This window comes from Danio rerio, chromosome 5 (assembly GCF_052040795.2).
Source record: "Danio rerio strain M-AB ecotype USA chromosome 5, GRCz13ab, whole genome shotgun sequence".
NCBI lineage: Eukaryota > Metazoa > Chordata > Actinopteri > Cypriniformes > Danionidae > Danio > Danio rerio.
Genome location: NC_141025.1, coordinates 23,338,193 through 23,360,011, shown reverse-complemented (window position 1 = coordinate 23,360,011; position 21,819 = coordinate 23,338,193). Strand labels below are relative to the sequence as shown.

At 36.1% G+C, this 21,819-nt stretch overlaps 1 protein-coding gene and 1 long non-coding RNA gene across 11 annotated transcripts in view; both read right to left on the bottom strand.

Annotated features, from left to right (window-relative positions):
• The window catches only part of LOC147843941 (uncharacterized), a 560,137-nt gene that overhangs the window by 294,762 nt on the left and 243,556 nt on the right, over positions 1-21,819 (bottom strand). The gene's annotated exons all lie outside the window — the stretch shown is intronic.
• Positions 1-21,819, bottom strand: part of arhgap20b (Rho GTPase activating protein 20b) — a 100,535-nt gene that overhangs the window by 14,842 nt on the left and 63,874 nt on the right. For all 10 annotated transcript variants that reach the window (XM_087253433.1, XM_087253437.1, XM_087253439.1 and 7 more), the window contains 5 exons: positions 18,868-19,035; positions 12,401-12,558; positions 11,487-11,648; positions 11,195-11,304; positions 7,184-7,373 (listed from right to left, as the gene is read on the bottom strand). In XM_087253433.1, the coding sequence (XP_087109559.1) occupies positions 7,184-7,373; positions 11,195-11,304; positions 11,487-11,648; positions 12,401-12,558; positions 18,868-19,035 (788 nt within the window). The remainder of the gene's footprint in view (positions 1-7,183; positions 7,374-11,194; positions 11,305-11,486; positions 11,649-12,400; positions 12,559-18,867; positions 19,036-21,819) is intronic.

The window sequence follows — 21,819 nt, the reverse complement described above, 5'->3', positions numbered from 1 at the left end:
TTGAATAAGCTAAATTGGCTAGAATGCAAGAGTGTATGGGTGTTTCCCAGTGTTGGGATATGGCTGGAAGTGCATAAGAAATTCAAATTCAAAACATTTTTAATGGTATATAATATTCAGTTTTATTTACTTACAATTGTTAATGATTCAAATTAACACAATGCAAACTCAGATTGTTTTGGCATTTAATTAGCTCCATAGCTGTCTCAGGCTTTATTGAGAATTCATGTGATTTTTTGCATTTACAAATAATAATATAATCTTTTAAATTATTTAAAAAAAACAATAAGATCCATACTTTTATCTCATTGTTTTATGTTCCACCATTTAGGCAATGGCACCATAAAAAAAAAAAATCCAAATGTAATTTGGTATGCTCTTATTACTACTATACTTTGGTGTTATTGTCAGGAGGACCTGCCCATGCAATTTTATTCTTGTTATGTGCAACATTCTTTTTGAATGAGAGTAAACTAATTAAACAAACTGACAATTACATTTTTAACTGAACACTAATATTGATTCTAAATTGTTCATTTGTGTGCCCTCATAACATTTACAAAACATAATCAAAATCATGTGCAGCTGCAACCTCACATCAGACTGCAGCAATTACAAAAAAAAAAAAAAAAAAACACACAAATATAATCATTCCACTTTCAGAAAGCTACTTCACTTAGATAATATCATACTGTAATGTGGCTGATTTTAGAAGAAAAAATAATGGGTACCAAGAAATCTTTGTGCACAACAACACATGTTAAAGTATGAGAATCTCACACTACATGCATGCAAAACTTCCCTTTCTCAGCAGTCAAGAACCTACCTCATTATCAATTTCATTACATGTAAAAGTATAGCAATTCAGTCCACGTTTCATTCTTCTGACAGTTTTAATATCTAAACTTCCACGCGGAAAACTCATTTCCATAATCCCATGATCCCCCATATCTCTATAATTTAATTTATAGACGTACTTTACATACTTTTATAATTGAAACCAGAAAAGAGGCTTACAGAGCATGTCGGTTGCTCATTATGGAAATGTTCTCAATAATGCAGTGGATTAGATCACATATGTTGCTGTCATTCCTGTTGAATCTTAGGTCATCTGAAATCTAATGAATAATGCTGCAGAAGTTTGGACACAAATATTCCAGTACCACGAATAACTAGAGATGAGTGCGGAAAACAGCCTCCAGCCTGTTCATAGACATACAGTCTTCAATAGACCCCTGATGGGCTGTCAATATGATTCCGCATTTATACTTCCTGCCTCAATTGTACAACTTCTCCGTTCAGTTTTTGCCTGTCCTATGTCATAAAATGTGTTGCTATGGAGACAAGTGTCTAATTACTGTCATCATTAGGTAACCAGGCGACACTCTGTGTTATGCTTTTCTTTCATTCACATGCAGTTCATTTCCTTGGCATGGACCTCAAATCATTGGAAGGGGTGCATTTCCATGACACACATAATATTACATTTCTTATATATGTATATTTTAAGAACTCTTCTTATCATGTGCCTCTAATGTCAAGCATCCCAGGCTCAGCCGTGACAAAGATAAGCCAGCTAGCTTCCTTTCGTTCTCTCTCATTTTCAATTTCTGTGCAAATAACAAACAGCAGCAGCACCCATGCAATCTTTTGAATGGCTTCCTATGTTGTTAGGCTTTGATTGCAGAGTGCTGTACGAGCAGCGTCCTTCTGTTATTTACAAGCCATGAGCAAATTCTATGTGCTGTGGCAATGAGTTGCGTGCCAATGAAATATTTGTCCCCTCTCTAAATGAAAAGATTAAGGAACTCCTCTATCTCCAACAGCCAGACATAACAGATTGTTTCTTTCATTAAATATTGTATGACTAATATTTTTTTTAATAGAAAAAAATTAAAGAAACTCAACTTTGAACAATCTAACCAACCTCCTGATTACATCTATAAACCCAATTATTTCCTTGATGGTATTTCAGTTAACTGCTGAATACAGAGTCAACTGGATGCACAGTATAAACTTACCAGCCACTTTATTAGGTACAACTGCTCGTTAACGCAAATTTATAATCAGCCAATCACATACAGCTATATTTTCAATTTCATACAGAAATTGCATTTATAGCACAGATCAGTGGACAACTATCTGTTTTATCATTAGTATTCATCTAATGATAGCAGGTGAGGATAATGACACTGTCTCACCTGCCTCCCCTGACCGCACATCCCTGATTTAAATATATAAAGGATCTCTTTCCTGAACTCATTCTCAGAGATGGGCTGTATATGTAAACCATTCAGAGCTGAAATGGCTTTGGTTGACGACAGACTCATAAGCGCACTCTTCCTGGAAAATTAAGGCATAGATGCGTTTTTAACACATTTCAAGTGATGTTTCCATTCTGAGTGATATTTATTCACCAGCTTCTATCAATTTGAGCAGGCACTAAAATGCAGCAAATGTCTAAGTGATAATTTGTCAACCGGACTGAATCCCTATTGTTAAACCCTACATCTATGTCTGCTTCTGAAGTGGATGACTCATCATCTCCCTGTCATACAAAGCAATAGAAAATTGTTCAGGAGAAACTGGACATGTTTTTCTACAACTACTTTTTCACTGCTAGTTCAGTGGAGTCAATGGCTCTAATGCTTTGTAACGCCAAACAACCTTACTCTTTCGAAAGCAAGCTGAATGAACCTTAGCGAGATTACAATGAGCATAACAGAAGCTGAGTTTGGTCTTTTCATCTACAGCATCCATTAGAAAGCTGACATATTGATCCTGAACATAAAGGTTGGGTAAGAAATCACGTTTAACATGCTCAATTGTTACTTTTTCTCCAATTAATGGCATGTGAATTACCTTGCTTAGTACTACAGTATTCACCTTATTCTCCGCCGACGAGCGGGCGCTGCCATTTGCATCTTTTTGTCTTGCGACTTCCGGTCACATTCACTTCCATTCATTTTTTTGACGTTAAAAACTGCTCATTAGGCTGCTTGATGTTGCAATTTGATATTTTCTTATTATATTATTCTACTTGGTCTGTGTATTCATGCAAACATTTGTTTGTAGAGCAAGTAGTTTGATAATTTTCTGCCGTTTATTATTCCTAGTCATTTCACCCATAGACGACTGAATCGGAAGTTCTAAGACAATCGCGAAAACAGGCGCACTTCCGCATTTTAGAATAAGGTCAATAAACAAACCTGATTTAAAATATGTGACAACATGTATTGTGCCACCAGTATAGTAACAGTTTTGTACAGTAGGTCCCTGGTGTTTAAAATGCTGAATGCCTTCCCCCGCTTATGTGTTAACAGCTGTCTTGGTAAACTGCGCAGATTTACAAGAACAACTCATGACTAAGAAAGAAGCCATCAAGATCCATTACAATTTATTATCTGAAGAGTGGAGAGAACCGTTTTCAGCTTTATGCCAATAATAAGCATTGAGTCACAACATTAACTGAGTTTCACTTGAAGTAAAACCACACACCAGTTTGATTTGCAAATTAATATCATACCAGGTTGTTGCATTCTTCAGCACCCTTATTAGACAGAAGCTGCTTATTTAAATTCGGGTGATTGTGTGCTGATGTAATTGCTGAAGCTCAAGGACTTTATTCCAGCATGACTACCTGTGGTGACAGTGGATTTAAACTGTGTTTTTCCAGGAACAATGACTGTGAACAATTCAAGCTGGCATACAAATTAAGATCTTCTTTCCTGCGGAACAAAATCCCAGTCTTTGATTGATTCTGACCCTTTAATAACCTCCCAGTTACTAAAGTAAAACTGCTTCTATTCCTTAATGAAGGAATGAAGAATAAAAAGACTTTAAGCACAACAAATTAGAAAGCAATACAAATAAATTTGCTAATGGGAGTGGAAAGTTTTGCAAGAGATCTATTGACAATGCATGATAATGGCAATGAATGCACAGCTGTGCAATTTCATAATGTTCAAAGCAGCCAGTACCAATCTGTCCTATACAGTACTAACAATTCTATCTTTTCAATAAATATTTTTAATAGGAAGCTATAGATTATTATATCTGTGCATATACGTTAGATTAGTCAGTACTGAAGACAAATCTGGAGCTTATCTAACAAAATAAATTACAATAACGTTCCAAAAACTAGTACACCCTAATTGATTTTATAAAAAATTATTAAATACAGATTTTTCTAAAAAAGAAAACATCTAGAGAAGCAAAAAAAAAAAAAAGGAAAAATTTAGTTGAAATTTTGTAGGTTGTAATTTATTTTGGCAATATTTTTCTTGATTATAATTGTATTATCTTTCAATTTCTAAATATGTTTGGGAACTAAAATAAATTTTTAATAAATATATCTGTTTAATAAATCTGTTTTGAATAAATGCACCAAATTCATTCATTGGATACAAATATTCAATTTCAAAATGGGGTGTACTCAATTATTCAGAGCACTGTACATGAACTACGCAAGTTATGGAAGGCCCAGCATTGCTCATGACAATCTCCCCACACCCCCCTCTTCAATCTGTTAGATCAGGGGTTCCCAAACTTTTCAGCCTGCGACCCCTAATATGACGATGCCAGTGACTCGCGACCCCCAATATCCTGGTTATGAATACATGCAATGTCACACACACACCAATACACCCAGGTGTATTCTTCGTTTAATGTCAGTGCTGTAAATGGGCCAGAAACTTTAACCTGGTGTTATAAAAATCAATCTGCTGCATCTGACGCTATTGCTGTGTCTTTAATATAATGTAATTACCACTGGGGTCGCAATCAAATAGAACTAGTAACTATAAGCTACCATAGTAACTATACAGTAATTATAAACGACTATATTTTTTCTCTTCTGTAGGTCATGGATAAAATATGGTCATTCCCATAAATTGTGCCTCTGTAGGAGTGCATCTGTGCCCCTTTACATAGTAAAACTGCTTTTTTGTTGTAAAAATTTTTAAAGATAAAATACATATGCAGCTGGAGGTTTGATGTTTGAAGGGTATATAAAGTATAAGCGTTCACTAACGTTATCAATTTTGATTTACTTTTTTGTGACAGCAAATACTAGGGAAAAAATGACTCCTTAGACATTTATCTTCATATAGTGCTATTTATTTTATATGAAATTATGAATACATTTTTTCTCCATGACTTGTCAAGATGGCGACACAGTTTCTCAGTGATTAGCACTATCGCCTTCCAGCAAAAGGTCGCTGGTTCGAGTCCTGGCTGGGTCAAATGGTGTTTCTGTGTAGAGTTTGCATGTTGTTCCAGTGTTTGCGTGGGTTTCCCACGGAAGCTTCGGTTTTCCCCACAGTTCAAAAATATGCACTATAGGTGTTTTGAATAAGGTAAATTAGTGTATGTGTATGCATGTGAGAGTGTACGAGTGTTTCACAATACTGGGTTGCAGCTGGAAGGGCATACACTGCGTTAAACATGTGCTAGATAAGTTAGCAGTTCATTCCGCTGTGGTGACCCCTGATAAATAAAGGGACCAAGCCATAGGAAAATGAATGGATCAATATTTCAATGAACATATCAAATTTAAATTTATAGCTGAATCTATTTTTCTTTTATTATGATACAAAAACATTACAGTGGACCACTAATTAAAATTTTTATAACAAAAGGTTCATGAAAGAAAAAGAAATGTTTAACCAATTACGGCCTATTTAATGATGACAATACTTATTATATTCATTTTTGTCTTGTGTGACCTATCTTGTGACCCGATCACGCGGTTTCAGACTCAATCGGAATCAGACAGTACTTCCTGATGAGAACTCGACTATATATGTATATATCTCATTAAATTTTAACACATCTATATTTATGAGGTGGCATAGAGTTAGACTTCTTTCTTGACTTCACTAAGAAACAACAACGTGTGCGGCATGACATCACTTTGTTGCAGAGACGCTATTGGTTAAATGCCGGCAAAGTAGAACACGGAAGCAGCTTGAAGCGGAAATCGCGAGTATGTCTGTGGTCAGGAGGTATTGTAAAGTTGATGATGACAACATTGCCAAAGCCAACTGTGAAATATGTAAACTTGGCATTGGAAGAGGTTGAAAGGAAAAGGCTACATTTAACACAACAATCCTGATAAGACACTTCAAAAACCACTGCAGAACCTCAATTTGAACTCTTTATGTATTATAAAAGTATCAGATTGGTGTTCGGTATCGGTAGATACTCAAAATCAAATGACTCAGACTTGAGGTCAAAAAAATCTGATTGGGATATCCCTAAATTGGTATGCACAAATCGTGGTGTTCAAAATCCTGATAGCTTGCTCAAATTTAAGCATTTAAAGCAGAGATGCAAAATTTGGGCATGTGGACCAAAGTTAGTGTATGGTAACCTTTGATTTGGCCCGCCATCCCATCTGACAACAGAGGGAGAATGATGGTTTCGAGATGGTCAATTCGACTTTCATGTGACCCTTTGTTTGTTTGTTTTATTGTTAATGTTTTATTTTTTCAGCTAAATGGTGTAAATTATTCAGAGTTTGTTTAAATGTACAGTACAGTTAAAGTCAGAATTATTAGCCCCCCTGTTTATTTTTTTCCCCAATTTTTGTTTAACTGAGAAGATTTTTTTTTCAACACATTTCTAAACATAATAGTTTTAATAACTCGTTTCTAATAGCTGATTTAATTTATCTTTTCCATGATGGCAGTAAATAATATTTGACTAGATATTTTTCAAGAAACTAAAAAAAAATGTTTAAGGGGGGCCAATAATTCTGCAATCAACTGTACAGGTATATTCTGTCACCCGAGAATGCAGAGACTTTGATGAGCAAATCAAGTCAAAGGCTACATGACTAGTGTATTTCAGCATTGACTGTGTTATACTATGTTAATACGATTTAAATGAATGTTTTCTGTTTATTTTGAAACACTCTGAATAATTAGGAAATTAACCATGACAACTTTAATGTAAAATTGTTTTATATATTTACATTCAGCCCATGGCTCTCAATGATATTTGGTTATTGGCCCTTCATACGAAAATGTTTGTGTACCCCTTAAAAGTGTCATTTAAACTTGTCAGCTGGAAAAAAATTTTAAACATTTGGAATATTTAAAAACCTTTATTAAATATGTTGATGTAAAATGTTAGGTTACCTAAAAAGGAATATTGAAAGAAGCAGATGCTGAAATGTTACCTGCAAAACGCCTTGTCCCTCCTTCTCTGGGCTGACTTGGGAAGACCTCCAGAGCATATTAGGTGCAATGCAAAGGGCCAAGTTTGTTGCTGTCATCTGATTTACCTCAGAGTGAGTGTGTATTCTGTGCAGCACTCCAAACAAGTGGCACAGCAAGGTAACATTCTCCTCCGGCAGCTGTGTGAGCAAACTAAACAAAGGCAAAAAAACAATACAGTTTTTACACAGGCAGTCGAATGCAACCTGCTAAGCAGAATCACAAAACAAATACTTTTTTCTGTTAGTGCTGTTTGTCTGTCCTCTAGTAGATATGAGGAATGCATTCCTGTAATAAATACATACACACAGAGAGATATAGAGAGATTCAGTTCACCAGCTCATTACTTGAGAGCTCCATCAACTGAAACGTGTGACAGATAAGATAAGCTTACAAAATGTGCACAGCTGTGGGTCTCCAGGACTGATATTGATAACCACAGATTTTTTTTAAATAGTAAGCAACTGCACTGAGATTATGCACTTTATACATATTATGTAGATTATGCACTGAGATATGGTTTCACAAGTACATCAAACAGTACATCAAATGTAAAAAACCTGCACAGCAGAACACATATTATATTATTACTTCGCCTCCAGCTAACTGCCCGACTAGCAACATCTCATGAGACCAGAATATCTGTAATAATTTTTTGAATAATACTCTTTGTTTGTTTAGCACCCCCAGGCAAACTATCCATATATTAATGCTGTTTTCTTTTTCAGTTTTACTAAACACTAAATTCTCTCACTAAATTAATGTACATTTTGATGATAAATACAAACCCAGTTAATAATAAAATGAATGATAAGATGAATCTGTTTTTTAAAGTTAAAAAATCAAATTCAATAAATCTTTGAGTAATAAATTATGTCCATGTTATACAGAGCATCAAGAAGTATTCATAGTGCTTCACTTTTATTTAAGCTGAGTGATAGGGGGAGAAGGGCCTTAGTCAGGGAGGTGATCAATAACCCGATGGTCACTCTGTATAAGCTCCAGCGTTCTTCTGTGGACAGTGGAGAAACTTACAGAAGTGCAGCAATCCACCAATCAGGCCTGTATGGTTGCTAAAAAGCATCTGAAGGACTCTCAGACCATGAAAAACTAAATTCTCTGGTCTGATGAAACTAAAATGAAACTCTTTGGAATAACCAGGGTAATACCATTCCTACAGTGAAGCATTGTGGTGGCAGCATCATGCTTTGAGGATGTTTTTTAGTAGCAAGTACTGGAAGACTAGTCAGGATAGAGGGAAAGATGAATGCAGCAATGTATAGAGACATCCTGAATGAAAACCTGCTTCGGAGTGCTCTTAACCTAAGACTGGATCAACGGTTCATCTTCCAGCAGGACAACTACCTAAAGCATACCACTAAAATATCAAGTGGCTTCACAACAACTCTGTGAATGTCCTTGAGTGGCTCAGCCAGAGCCCAGACCTAAATCATATTGAACATCTCTGGAGAAATCTGAAAATGGCTGTACACTGTCGCCTCCCATTCAACCTGATAGAGCTTGAGAGGTGCTGCAAAGAGAAATGGACAAAAAATTCCTAAAGACAGGTGTACCAAGCTTGAATAATCAAAAAGACTTGAGGCTGCAATTGCTGCCAAAGGTGCATCAACAAAGTATCGAGCAAAGGCTGTTAATACTGATGTACAAGTGATTTTTTTCAGGCTTTCTTTTTTTTTTTTATAAAAAAAAATGTGGAAAAAGTGAAGCGCTATAAACACTTTCTGGATGCACTGTATTTCAGTAGATTTAACACTTTTTAGTGCATAAAATTTAGCTTTTGCGATTTAAGACATTTTATAACTTTTTAAGACCCTGCGGATATCCTGGACTTACAAACTTTTAATAAGAGTTGACCCTTCTATGTTAAATTGTTTTCAAATACTAGGAAAAAACAGCTTTAAATGTCCTCTAAGCAAGCACAGACTATAAACATTGAAGGCATGAAGACATTAATAAAAAAAGCCCCAGTTCAAATCAACAGAATTCAGTCAGGATTCAGATGGACCTGAAAATTATCATATCAATTAAAGTGCTCCAGCTGAGCATTAATGCTGCTGTGCTCCCAAGAAACATTTAATAACACTTTGATGTTCTTTCAGTTGATCAACACATTAACTCTCTTCAATAACTCACAAGTTATAATTAACACTTTAGTTCAAAGCTTAATCGTAAACTACATCTTCGCCTCATCAGGTAGATGCATGTGCTGCTGACAGATCAACTACTTGCACTGTTTAATGTGTTTTAAATATGGTGTTATCCTCAGTGAGTACACAAAGTATCTATTTGTACATTTTATATAATCAAGAAAATATGCGATTTTGCTATTTTATATGTAGAATTTTAAACCTATGAGTACAGTAGGTGTATTTGTATGATGGCAGTTACTGCAAAGTTATCATTTATTTTATTTGTTTATTTGGCAGGGACAGTGTACTTTAATTAGTATTGCTGCAAATGCACCAGAATTGGCCAGAAGGCATTTTTATTTGTTGTCTCTGGACAGATGTTTGCATATATCATACTCTAGCTACACACACAAAAGTTGCACGGTTGCTTTCACTTGGTTTCATTTGAACACTGTTTCAAGGACCGCACTAGGTCATATAAAAAGCAATTCAATTGAATTCAAATATAAAAATAAGAAAATACTATGCTAATTACTGTGCTCTTTTTTTATGGATAAATAATTTAATTAGTCCTGGCACTGTGGCTTGTGCCGTTACAAAAGATGTTATATATTCTTTGGAGTTCTATAAAAACATTATTTTAATAAAAGCTTTATACATACAGTGTGTGTGTGTGTGTGTGTGTTGGCGCGGGGAGGGGGGGGGGTGGTTGGGGGGATTCAACATGTCCTGAGAATAAAGAAAAAAACCCAAACAGACTTTAAGATATAACGAAACAAAACAAAATTGTTATGTTTAATAACAATGGAATGACACAAGGAGAAAGTACTGAACTACTGAAATGTATTTAATACTTTATATAAAAGGCTTTTTTGTTGATGGCAGCTCCTAGGTTCAAGACACCCTTGAGCACTTTTTGAAAAAAAAAAAAAAAGTGTTGAGCATCAGTTAGGACAAAGTTAGTACCTGTCAGCTTTAATTGTGGTGAAAACTGGATAACTTTGAGCTTTTGTCAGCTAATTTCATCTTCATTTAAAATAATTTTTGGGGTGCGATCAAAATCAGTTACGTAGCACAAATCTGCTTGTCGAGTGATGGCACGTCAGTTTCTCATTGTTATTCATAGCGGAGTTGTCTTAGAAGAAGACCCTTCTTCTTAATTATTCATGAGTCTGTGTTTGCCTATGTTTAAAATCATACATATTACCACTGGGTTTAAGGTTGGAATAGACAGCCCAAGAGACCTGGTGCACTGCTATTCACTGTGTCTGCATTCAGACCCGGGGATTGAAGAGAAGTCCTCCTCATTTAGTGCTTATATAAACATGATTATCTTTATATTGATATAAGAAATTGGATGTGTGTATATTAAATTACGAATGACAAATGTAGCATTAAATGACTGTTCATTTCTTTATATTTTAACTTTGCAAACTATAAAATCAGGGCGATCATATCCTGAAGCAGTGAATATTAATTTATACTAACAAAGGCAGAGAGTTGCTGAATAACTACTGAGAGATTTCAGCTGCTGTCTGGGCTTTCAATGCCTTTTTACACCTCCCTTTCTTCATGTGTTCAATACTTTTTTCCAGTGTCGTTTTTTTATAACACATAACTTCATTTGTAAACTAATTAATGTTGTGTTCTTTGCATAATGTATATGGATTTCTTTGGTTGTTACCAACATCTGGTGAAAAAGTCAACAGCACATTTAGAAATATGAAAAAAAAGGTGACTTGTTAAATGTTTATTTCCCTCACTATATAGTGTGCTTGTATGTACAAACATATGTAGATGTGTACATTTGGGTACTGTTCTCACCTTCTGACTCTGTTAAGCCTTTCCTGTTGATCTTCAGTCTGCAGCACTTCCATCCAGTCCTCATATAATTCACAGCACAAAACACCACCAGGCAGCTTTCGCAAGAATTCCTATGCACGTAATTTAATAAAGAATGAAAAGCCTAATGAATACATTTTTCAACATGCTGTAGGCACAGAGTATTCTCAAACCACTGAACTTATAAGAAGCTCACGAGTGAAGATAAGAAACAATCTGTGTGAAATTTTCTACAGAGTGTATCACCATGTAGCTGAAAGGATTGTGTTCTCACTGTAATTAGAGATGCAGAGACGAATACTGATTGCTCATGCATTGAAATACTTTGGCCAGAATTCATTCTTTCCTTCAGGATCCTACAGTTTTTGGCATTTGCTGAACGACGGAAGATTCCACAGGTTTCTGGACCCTCGCAGAACAGCAGATAAAGCAGTTCCTACGTTCACACACACACGGACAAAATGATTAAGCCTGTAATAGACAGATGCTCAACTTGACTTGTGTTGAGCAACGTGACCATGAAATTAATGATAATTTTAAAACAGAATAATAATGACCAATTTATGATGCAACTGTAACCACCTTTGATAGTGGTTCTCGCTGGGGAATAAGCCATTAAGCATTCGACCCCATCTTGAAAGGGTCAAATATGAAACCAGCTATGCTCTGCACTGGCAGCTGATATTAATTATATAGCCAACATATTTATGATGCTATAAGAACAGAGGTTCCAAAATTATCTACATATTTTTTATAAAGCTTTGAACAAACTGGCTTCTATTTTAGATCAGATTTTACACCATGTACACGATATGCCATGCTTGAATTAAAGTGATATTTAACCCATATTTAAACACTTTTTCAATGTTAACTCAAACTCAAGTCAAGTGCTTCTAAACTTTAATGAATTTAGATCTTCTGGTTAACACAAATGAAGATATTCTGAAGAATGCTGACAGAAAATAGACACCTACACACATAGTAGGAACAAATAAACCTCTGGGGAAGTCAACGGCTAGCAGTTTTCATCATTCTGCATTATATTTTCCTTTGTGCTCAATAGAGGAAAGAAACTGGTGAGGTTTGAACAAGTGAATGATGACAGAAATACTTTGATGTATTAAAACATTAGTGTGTGTGTCTTGTTTAGACTAAAACAAGAAGGTCTGGAGCCAATGCAATCCTTACCATGATTGGCTTAGGCAAATTTCCATCAGAACAGATGGAGGAAAGAGACTGTCCGAATAGCTTGTGAGAGGCAGTTTGACCATCGGACTGATTGTAATGTCCTCTTCTCAAAGCCCAATCAATCAGAGACCTCTTTCTTTTGTGTTTCAGCAACGCACCTGTCAATCATACACAATAGACTAATCATTGCATTACTGGAAGAAAACACTGTTACGTAAAATAAATCTCTTGTTGAATTATGCAAACAAAAAGAAAATTGTGTCCATCTTCTATTAAATTCCTTAAAATTCTACCACTTAGGCTTCTCAAGTCTCATCTATTTAGCTTAAACCAATATGTCTGATAAAATTCTTTGATGTCCCTAATTTTCTTGCAGTGCCATTGGGTAAGTCCACTTTTTTCTTAGCTAGTACACTGTGCTTTGATTACAAGGCATCCTCACTTTAGTGAAGTTCAGAAATAAATCACATCAAATCAAGTCGCACTACAAATAATGTAAAAATAAATGTCCCTCAGTTGGACTGAGTGTGCTGTAAATTTCCCTCATGTTTTTAATTTTATAATAGCATAATGTTTGATACTACAGCCTTATCCTAAAATGGATTCACCTATTATTTCCTTAAAAAAACAATCATGACAATATGACAGATATTAGTTGGAAACCTTTGCACATTTATGTCTAAAAAAAAAAAGAAAAATAGCAAGAATATAATAGCAGAAATAATTGCACCCTTGGGACGTTATTCAAAGTGTTGTTGAATGGCTTTACTTTTTCTCCTTTTCTTTTGGTCTTCATATGGACAACCTGCTGTCGGAAGGTTCCTGCCACTTCTGTACTGCTCAACATTTTGGAAAATTAGTAAATACCTGGGCCACCAGTTAATGGGACAGTTCACTCCAAAATAAAAATTCTATCATTCACTCAAACTTCACTTATCTCAACCTGCTTCACCTTCTTTCTTCTACTGAACACAAAAGAAGATAGTTTGAAGAATGTTCAAAACCTGTAACCATTGACTTCCATAGTAAATTTTGAACATTCTTCAAACATGTTCTATGTATGTTCAGAAGAAGAAAGAAAGTCAAGCAGTTTTGTAAACAATTGAAGGAGAGTAAATGGTAAAGGAAAATGTTGATGTTTTGGGGGAACTATCCCTTTAAAAAGGGTTAGTCAAATAATTAAGGAAATTACCATCAGGTGCTAGATTTACACCAATAACTAGGCATCTAAGGGACTGTTTACAACATGTCGTTTCATGCATTTTATCTGAACAGACTGCTACAGTATCTGATTTGTGAAAACCATTCCATTTGCATTTGGCCACATAAAAGTGTCTCTGCTAAACCCCATCTCCAAATCCTGCGCTTCAGTGTCATATAAAATTAACAAGGTTACACCAGCTAAAGCAACAGATAAACTGGATTTTATCTAATTATCATTTTCAGAATTGTAAGCTACTGTACATATCTTACGTGGCATACAAATGACTTTATATGTAGGCTACATGAAGCTTTGCACTTCACATGTTTCAGTAAAACATCATCACAAGCATGCTATCACGTAAAGAACCACTTTAAAGTGCAAAGAACCATTTTTACAATAAAAATGTTCCATGGATGATAAAGGTTCTTCAAAGAACAATCTACACCAACAAAGAACCTTTATTTTTTAGTGTGTACAAGACAGACTCTGCGATTACTATCATTATAGGCTAAATGATTGGCTAAGTCTTGGGGTTATACTAGATGGTATGCTTTCGTTTAATTTACATATTAGTAATATTTCACAATCTGCTTTGTTGAACTTACATGACATTGCAAGACCCTTCACTATCCATAAAGGATTGATTATTGCAATTCCCTTCTATCTGGTATCCCTCTTAACAAACTTCACAGATTACAGTTAATCCAGAACTCAGCAGTTAGGATAGTCACCCGCTTGCGTGCTTCCGAACACATAACTCCAATTCTCTTTCACTTGCATTGGATTCCTGTTCTTGATCCTGTACAATATAAAATTATTTTATTAACTTACAAAGCTCTTCACAACCTGGCCATCGATTACCTCTCTGATCTTCTTCACTGGTACACTCCTACAATTAATTTGTGTACTGTATATCCTACTCTCCCAAAAACAAAACCTTTTGTCTATGTAATCAAAAAATGCCGTTATTTCTTTAATTTCCCCTCTACATTAACATTGTGTTTTTATCATTTATTGATTTATGACTGCTCAAAAATAAAAGACAAAAGGAAATAAGCCCCAACATGTAACACGCTGGTCCTACTGCACCCAAACCGGTCTGAGCTGGGATCGAACTGGCGATTCCTTGTAAGGGATTTGGTTGCTCTAACAAGGGGCTAAAGACCATGACCTCTAGCGACTTTTGTTAGAACACTTTTTGCGGTCAGAGGAGTTAGGTATACCTGCATAGGACTTCACATATCATTCTCCACTTTAAGGATTTGCAGTACCTTATCCAACACAATCTCAAGCCAATTTGTAACTTTTTGATTTAAAGACTAATTTTTATTAATTTGGACAATCTCATTCATATGTTTTAGTAAGATTTGATCTGTGCCCATTAACAGTGGCGTTTAGGGATGAGGTTTGGTGTCATGCCTCCTTTTAAAAATCACACATTTTCATAAGACTGAAATTGTATGTATTTGTATGAATTAGCCACTAAAATGACAAAATGCAAAATAGTTAGGTTTTTTCATGAGATTAGGCTGACCTTATCATATGTCTGCTTATGAAACTTATGAAAAATAGAAGAAAAAAATCTGAGAAACAATTTCATGACATTTGCAGAGAGAGAAATGCCATTACCTTTATGCGTGTAGGTATGTTAATTAATGCTTAAGAGAATTTTTACAAAGAGGCACTTTTAGTACCTACAATTAAGGTTAACAATCTTTAGGGCACATGGCATTTTCAGGGAAATGTCAAATTCCAAACAAAAAAAAGTGCAAATATCTTAATGTTTCAAAGTGCTACACTCAATCAGACAATGCAAAGCTTCAAAATAAATCTAACACAAATACAGATTAACATATATACAGATTTAAGAAGACATCCTTTACCATAGCGCTTTATCTGATGATGATTGGTTTTTTTAACATGAATGTGAGAAATGCAGTTTTCTCGGTTGCACATAAAGGAAAAAAATGGATGTTGAGTTCAATAGTTCTTAAAATACTAAAACGCAAGTCAACTATAAGCACAGACCTGAAGACAACCACCTGACTCAACATTCTCCTTGAAAACCTTTGTGTGTGTAAGATTACTGTCGTTCTCCTCCAGGCCTACATCTCTCACTGCACTGTAAACATTCAAGGATAAGAAGATCCCATTCCGCTTTGCACTGCCGTCAAGGTAAATCATGAAAAGTTTCAAGCATATCAGTTGGCCACTAGCTAGAGCATAAACGGCAGCTTGAGATTTTGTATGTTTTCTTGTTCATTAAAAGAAAAAAATTAAATAAATTTATATATAATTTTTTAATTTGTACTATTAATCAACAAGGAAACATACAAAATCTTAAGCTGTCATTGTTTTTTTTTTAAACTCATTGTTTTTATTAAAAGACCTACATGACTACTCTAGTCTATATGCTTTGTATTCAAGCCAGTGCAAATAGCTAAAAAAAAACATTTACATTTAGTTTTTGGAGATTAATTCAATAACAATAGTTTTGCTGTTGTAAGTGTGTTTTGCGCTGGTATCTAAGCTGGATTAGGCCTGTCATTGATTAATTAACATGACAGCAAAAGCATCAGTAGGTGGCAGTCTTGTCTAAATGAGTCATTTTGAGTATTTGAATAATTTAAGTAACTAAGACCCAATCCCAATTCTAGCCCTCAGCTCCTCCCCTTACCCCTACCTGTCGTTTTACATGTTCGCATGAAAGAATAGGGGGTTTTCTCTTTAGCTTGGAGGCATATGGGTAAGGGGAACAGCCATAAAGCCCTTCAAACTGAGATTTTTCAGCACCACATTACAAATGAATGGGTATGAGATTTTTTTTTTTTTTTTTTGACTACAGCAGCAACAAAACTGCAAAACTGAGCAAGGAGACGCACAAATACAAAAAATGTGCATTAATAAGATTTTTTTATATAAACAAACATCTGATTTGTTACATGTGTTAAGGTGTTACGGTCATGATCTTTAAAGATCATTCCTCTTTTAAACAAAAAACCTGCTAAATTTTGCTAACAACAGTCCCTTCATAGCCGATGCAAAATATTAGAAAACATATTTTAAATTCAGCTTAGCAGGCACACAATATTATAAGATGTTAATATTAGGTTAGATTTAAGTCGTGATGTCAGGTGAAAAAAATTCAATGTCTAGCCAGTGTCTAACAACAATGTTATTTTGGTGTCCATTAACAGTGTCAAATAATGTTGATAATTGGTTGATTTTAGTTTGTGTTGGAAAGAGACCAAAATCCAACATCAAGCCAATGTCTTAAACCAACGTCATATTGATGTCAAATACTGACATTTATCTGTCAGGTATGACAACCAAAATCCAACGTTTGATAGACGTCATAGTGGTAACGTCCACACAACATCAAGCAGTAACATCATTAGAAGATGATATTCAATTGATTTTACGTTGGACATTGACGTCGGCCTGACATTAGGTTCTGACGTCAACCCGATTTTCATTTGCAAAAAAAATGTAACGTGCCCACGATGTTGGGTTATTGAGGTTCTGTGCCTGCTGGGAGTAACCTAACCTGATGACTTGACAGAATAGGCAAGTCTATCAGAAAAGTCTGGTGGCTGTGAAAACCCTTTTTACATAATATCTGGAAGAGTATGTTGTTTTCTTGTGGTACCATCCATGAAAATGAGCACTGTAAATACAAAGTATAGTTTTGTGCATCTCGCCAAACCCAGAAGTTCAAAAGGTGAATGCACCTCACTGCCTTTGGTTCTGATTTTTATGTTACTAGGCAACAACTGTATCAATAGCATTGGTGCTGGAGTTCGTGATGTCTAAAACGTGATGTTTTTTTATACAGAACGCTCTCACAGTGCATTTAAAGTTCAACTTCCTTATTAATGAATAAAAATGCTTTGTCTGCAGCACTCGCAACCTGCGCTACTTACAATTGTAGAAGTTACATGTGTAGTAGTGCTGTCCCGTTTCTTAGGAGGATATTTCTACCCCTACACCTTCAGACTATGTTTCAAGGGCCAAGGGAAAGGCAAAGGGGTAGGCGTAGGTGTAGACAGATGGGTATAAAATAGAATGAGGTCTTAATGAGAATAATCGATTTGTTTAAAAGCATACTCATTCAAAAACAACACATTGGAGATGCATAAATGTTTTATAAATGAATAGCCATCTCATTTTTTGTTGATGGAACATACAAACTACTATTTAATTAAATCAGAAATCTAACTAAATCATTATTAATTTATTATTTTTGGAACTGTTCAGTAAATTAGTATCTGTACAACAGCCTGCCTTCTCCAGGAGATGTACAAGAGAGACATGCAATGAAATGTATGACAAAACTATCCTAAGTAAAGTATTTTAAATTTGCAGAAATAGACACCACCCTCTAGTGGATTAATTATCTGAAACGTGAACAAAATGTACCAAGAGCAACATTTTTTACAATTTGTAAAAATGTAAACTAAGGCACATATTTCTAGTAAGTCTCGGCTAAAGTTTGCAGTGCTTGTTTGCTGATATTCTGGAAAACAGGACTCTTGCTTTGTGATGTTACTATATCAGATCTCACTCACTCATTCCCTCACACACTTAATATTATTTTCTGCTTTATCTGAGGTAGCACACTTACCACAGCACTTTTTAAAATCCAGTTTAGTTATTCTGCATGTCCTTGGACTGTGGGGGAGAAATGCGAACGTTGGAATTTTATGCTTGAAGTACTACCCTCTGAGCGACCGTGCCGCTTTTATATTAGATATTACAGATATAAAAACACAAATCCAGAATTGCAGGGGCTTTTTAAACTGTATTCTAAATAGACTCACCCTGCAATGAATGCTTGAGATTTTTGTTTGTTGCCATACTAATAATGCCATCTTCTCGCTCATCATTAAAACATCAAGTACAGATAATACAGGGCTCCCTCTGCCCTTGCACACTGACTCTGCAGACCTACAGACCTTAGCAGAAACCTCGGTATAATGAAGCTTTTCATCAGTCACAAAGCTCTACATGTCCCCTGACCCTTGCAATTGATGAAATATTCAGGCTTCAGCTACCAATAAGATTACCACAGCTCAATTTGACATATTTCCATTTCACAGAACTCCACAATAGAGAAAATGCAGTGAAAGTCACACTGGCCTGACACACAGCCACACACAGTCAAGAAAACCCTTAGAAAAGGCACTACCCTTGCTATGCTTTTAATGATTTTTTTGTACCGAATAGGCCATGTGTGTGCTCTGTTGATGTAAAGTGCACTCACCCCTAGGAGTATGTGTTCTGGTTTTTAGGGTGAAGTGAGGAGTCTTGGGAGAGGCATCTGTCAGCTGGCCAGAAATAAAGGCCTCCTGCAGGGGCTCGCTGGGCATGTTCAAATGGTCTTGCTGACTTCTCAAAGAGTGATAGAGGATGAAGAATGGGAGCTCATGGCCTGGGAGAGAAAAGAAATGAGACAGGAAATTGGTATCTTGGGTTGCAGGAAAAGTGCACGGGCCAAAAAGCATACTATTGTGCTTATTTTTTTTGCCAACATACAGTATTTCTTTTTCTATAAGTGCTTGCGTATGTGCCCTCTTTTGAGGGTAGGAATTACCTTACCATTTACTCATGAAAAACTGTGTCGTGTTCGTAAATTAAAAACCACCACCTGTCCGCTTGATCCTCTTCCTATGACACTGATTACTAATATTATTCCCACCTCACTGGATTCTGGATCTGTCCAATCTTCACTTAGGGTGTACTCACACTAGGCACGGTTGTCTTGGTCTATGCTCAGGTGAGATTGTCACTCCTCCTCCTCCTCGACCCGCACTCACATTGCATTTTTTGCCTTCCCAGCCTGAGCATGCTTACATCATCTATGATGTGGCAGTTCATTTTAACAGAAGAGAAGCACTCTTGCTCCATACAATGGAGATTGCTTTAGTTATATTGTTTTGTATTATTTCAAGTCGTTTTATATGCAGTGACACAAAATCAGTTAAATCTTTTGCTGAACAGATCCACCACTTATGATGCTCATAAATATTCATGAAAGTCATCATGCTGCAGGTATTAGGAGGTTTGCTAAAGGTGGCAGCTGTTGCGCAGCGAGGGGTTTAGGGGTGTCAGAATTAATTGCTTCTTTTTTTCACCGTGATGCAGATGTAAACATTTCAGTATTGGTTCAGTAGTAATCATAACCGGTTACCTCATTAATAACATATACGTTATAGGGCGGTAGCTTACTATGGCAAGGGAGGAGACAGCTAGTAATTGAAAGCTCCAACTACTTAAAAAGCAGATAACTGTACACAAATTACTGCCTGTGAGTTTCCTGGACAGTCTTTCACTGACAGGCAAGTACATCAGAACCCACAGTCCAAAGACATACGGTACAGGTGAATTGGGTAGGCTAAATTGTCCATAGTGTAAGAGTGTGTGTGAATGAGTGTGTGTGGATATTTCTCAGAGATGCGTTGCGGCTGGAATTGCATCCGCTGCAGCAAAAAAAGTGCTGGACAAGTTGGCAGTTCATTCCGCTGTGGCAATCCCAGATTAATAAAGGGACTAAGCCGACAAGAAAATGAATGAATGAATTGTGTTGCTAAGTAAAATATCAAATTGTTAATTGAAAGCATCATCAATGCACCATTATGCACCGAGATATCAAATTAGACCCAATGAATGCAGTGATAATCCTAACCGAATCTTGAGACTAGTGTAGGTACACATGTAAACGGGGTTTGTATCTTTAATAAACTATGACAGTTTACGATATTGAAAAGTAAGAATGATTAATAAATGCATACGAAACAGTCCCTGAAAAATTACATTGGTCTACAGTTTCGCGCCCAGGCGTGCTTTGCTCTTACAATATAAGCATACCATGCCAAAGCCCAACTAAACCATGCCCTGGCATATCTCTTTGAAATGGGCCGTGTCTGAACCATGACTGAGCCAGATTCAAGAGCACTCACACTTTTCAAACCAATTGAGAAATGGGGGTCAAATGTGCCTGGGCACGGTTCGTATAGCCTAGTGTGAGTACACCCTTATAGAAAAATTGCTGTAATCGAATGTCATTCAACCGCACTAGTCAAGACTAAAGCCAATGTGAAGATGCTGGACCTTATGCCTAATTCAGACTGCGTGATTTTAGCCCCGATTTTGGCTCGCGGACAGGTTTTGAGAAATCGCCGACAAATGCCTGAAATCACAGGCAAATTGCTGCTCGTGCACGTGAGTGACAATCACACAGTATGAACTTTCAAAGATGCGATCTGAGAAAATCGCCAATGAGTCGCCGATGCCTGTGAGATATTTGGCATGCTAAATATCTGGAGCTGTCGGCGATTCAAATCATGCCGTGTGAGTTTTGACTGAAAATAACATCAGCGATCACCTACAGCCATTGAGAGAGCAGCTTTCACTTGTGTGTGCATGTGTGTATAACGTTAACTGCTGCAGACCAGCGGGAGGCTGGGGGAGAAGTTAAAAGCGCTTTTTTTCGGTTTATTTGGACCCACGAAATAGAGAAAAAACTAGTTGAGGTTTGACAGGACTCAGGAGCAACTGTGTCTGTTTGACGTTTCATACAGAAAGAAATTAGTTTATTATTAACGTTGAGGAGAAATGGCTAATTCCCTTTAAACCCAGGTGAGCAAACATGTACATTTTCTACCCCGTTAAAGGCTTCTTTCTCATTATGTAGTTAATAACAAGAGATATACTATGTGTTTTCGGCTGTGAGACGTAGTTTGGACGAAGTTGTCAGCGATTCTTCCTATAGTAAAGTCATGCAATGTGAATGTCCCTGTCGCCGATTCATCTTGCAGTGTAAACAAAGCAGCGACGAAACGCAAGCCCAGATAGTCATGCAGTGTGAAAACATCTGACACGACTACTTTAAAAATCATGCAGTCTGAACTCGGCATAAGCGCAGTGTACAGATGTAGTAATGGGCAAACAAAGAAAACAAAGCATAAAAACAGAACATTTGATAGGTAAGATTTAGATTTAAGAATTTTTGTATATTACAAACTTCTGTGCTCAAATAACATTATTAATGATAATACAGTCACTTACTGCATTCACCACAAGCCAAAGTAGCACCAACTCACACTAAACACTCGGCTTATGCTAGTTTTGTTGAATAAAAGCAGCAAACAATGTAAATGGAATACGACAACAAGATGCTGGAGTGCTAGAAGCTTGTATTATTGTCCGTTAAGTA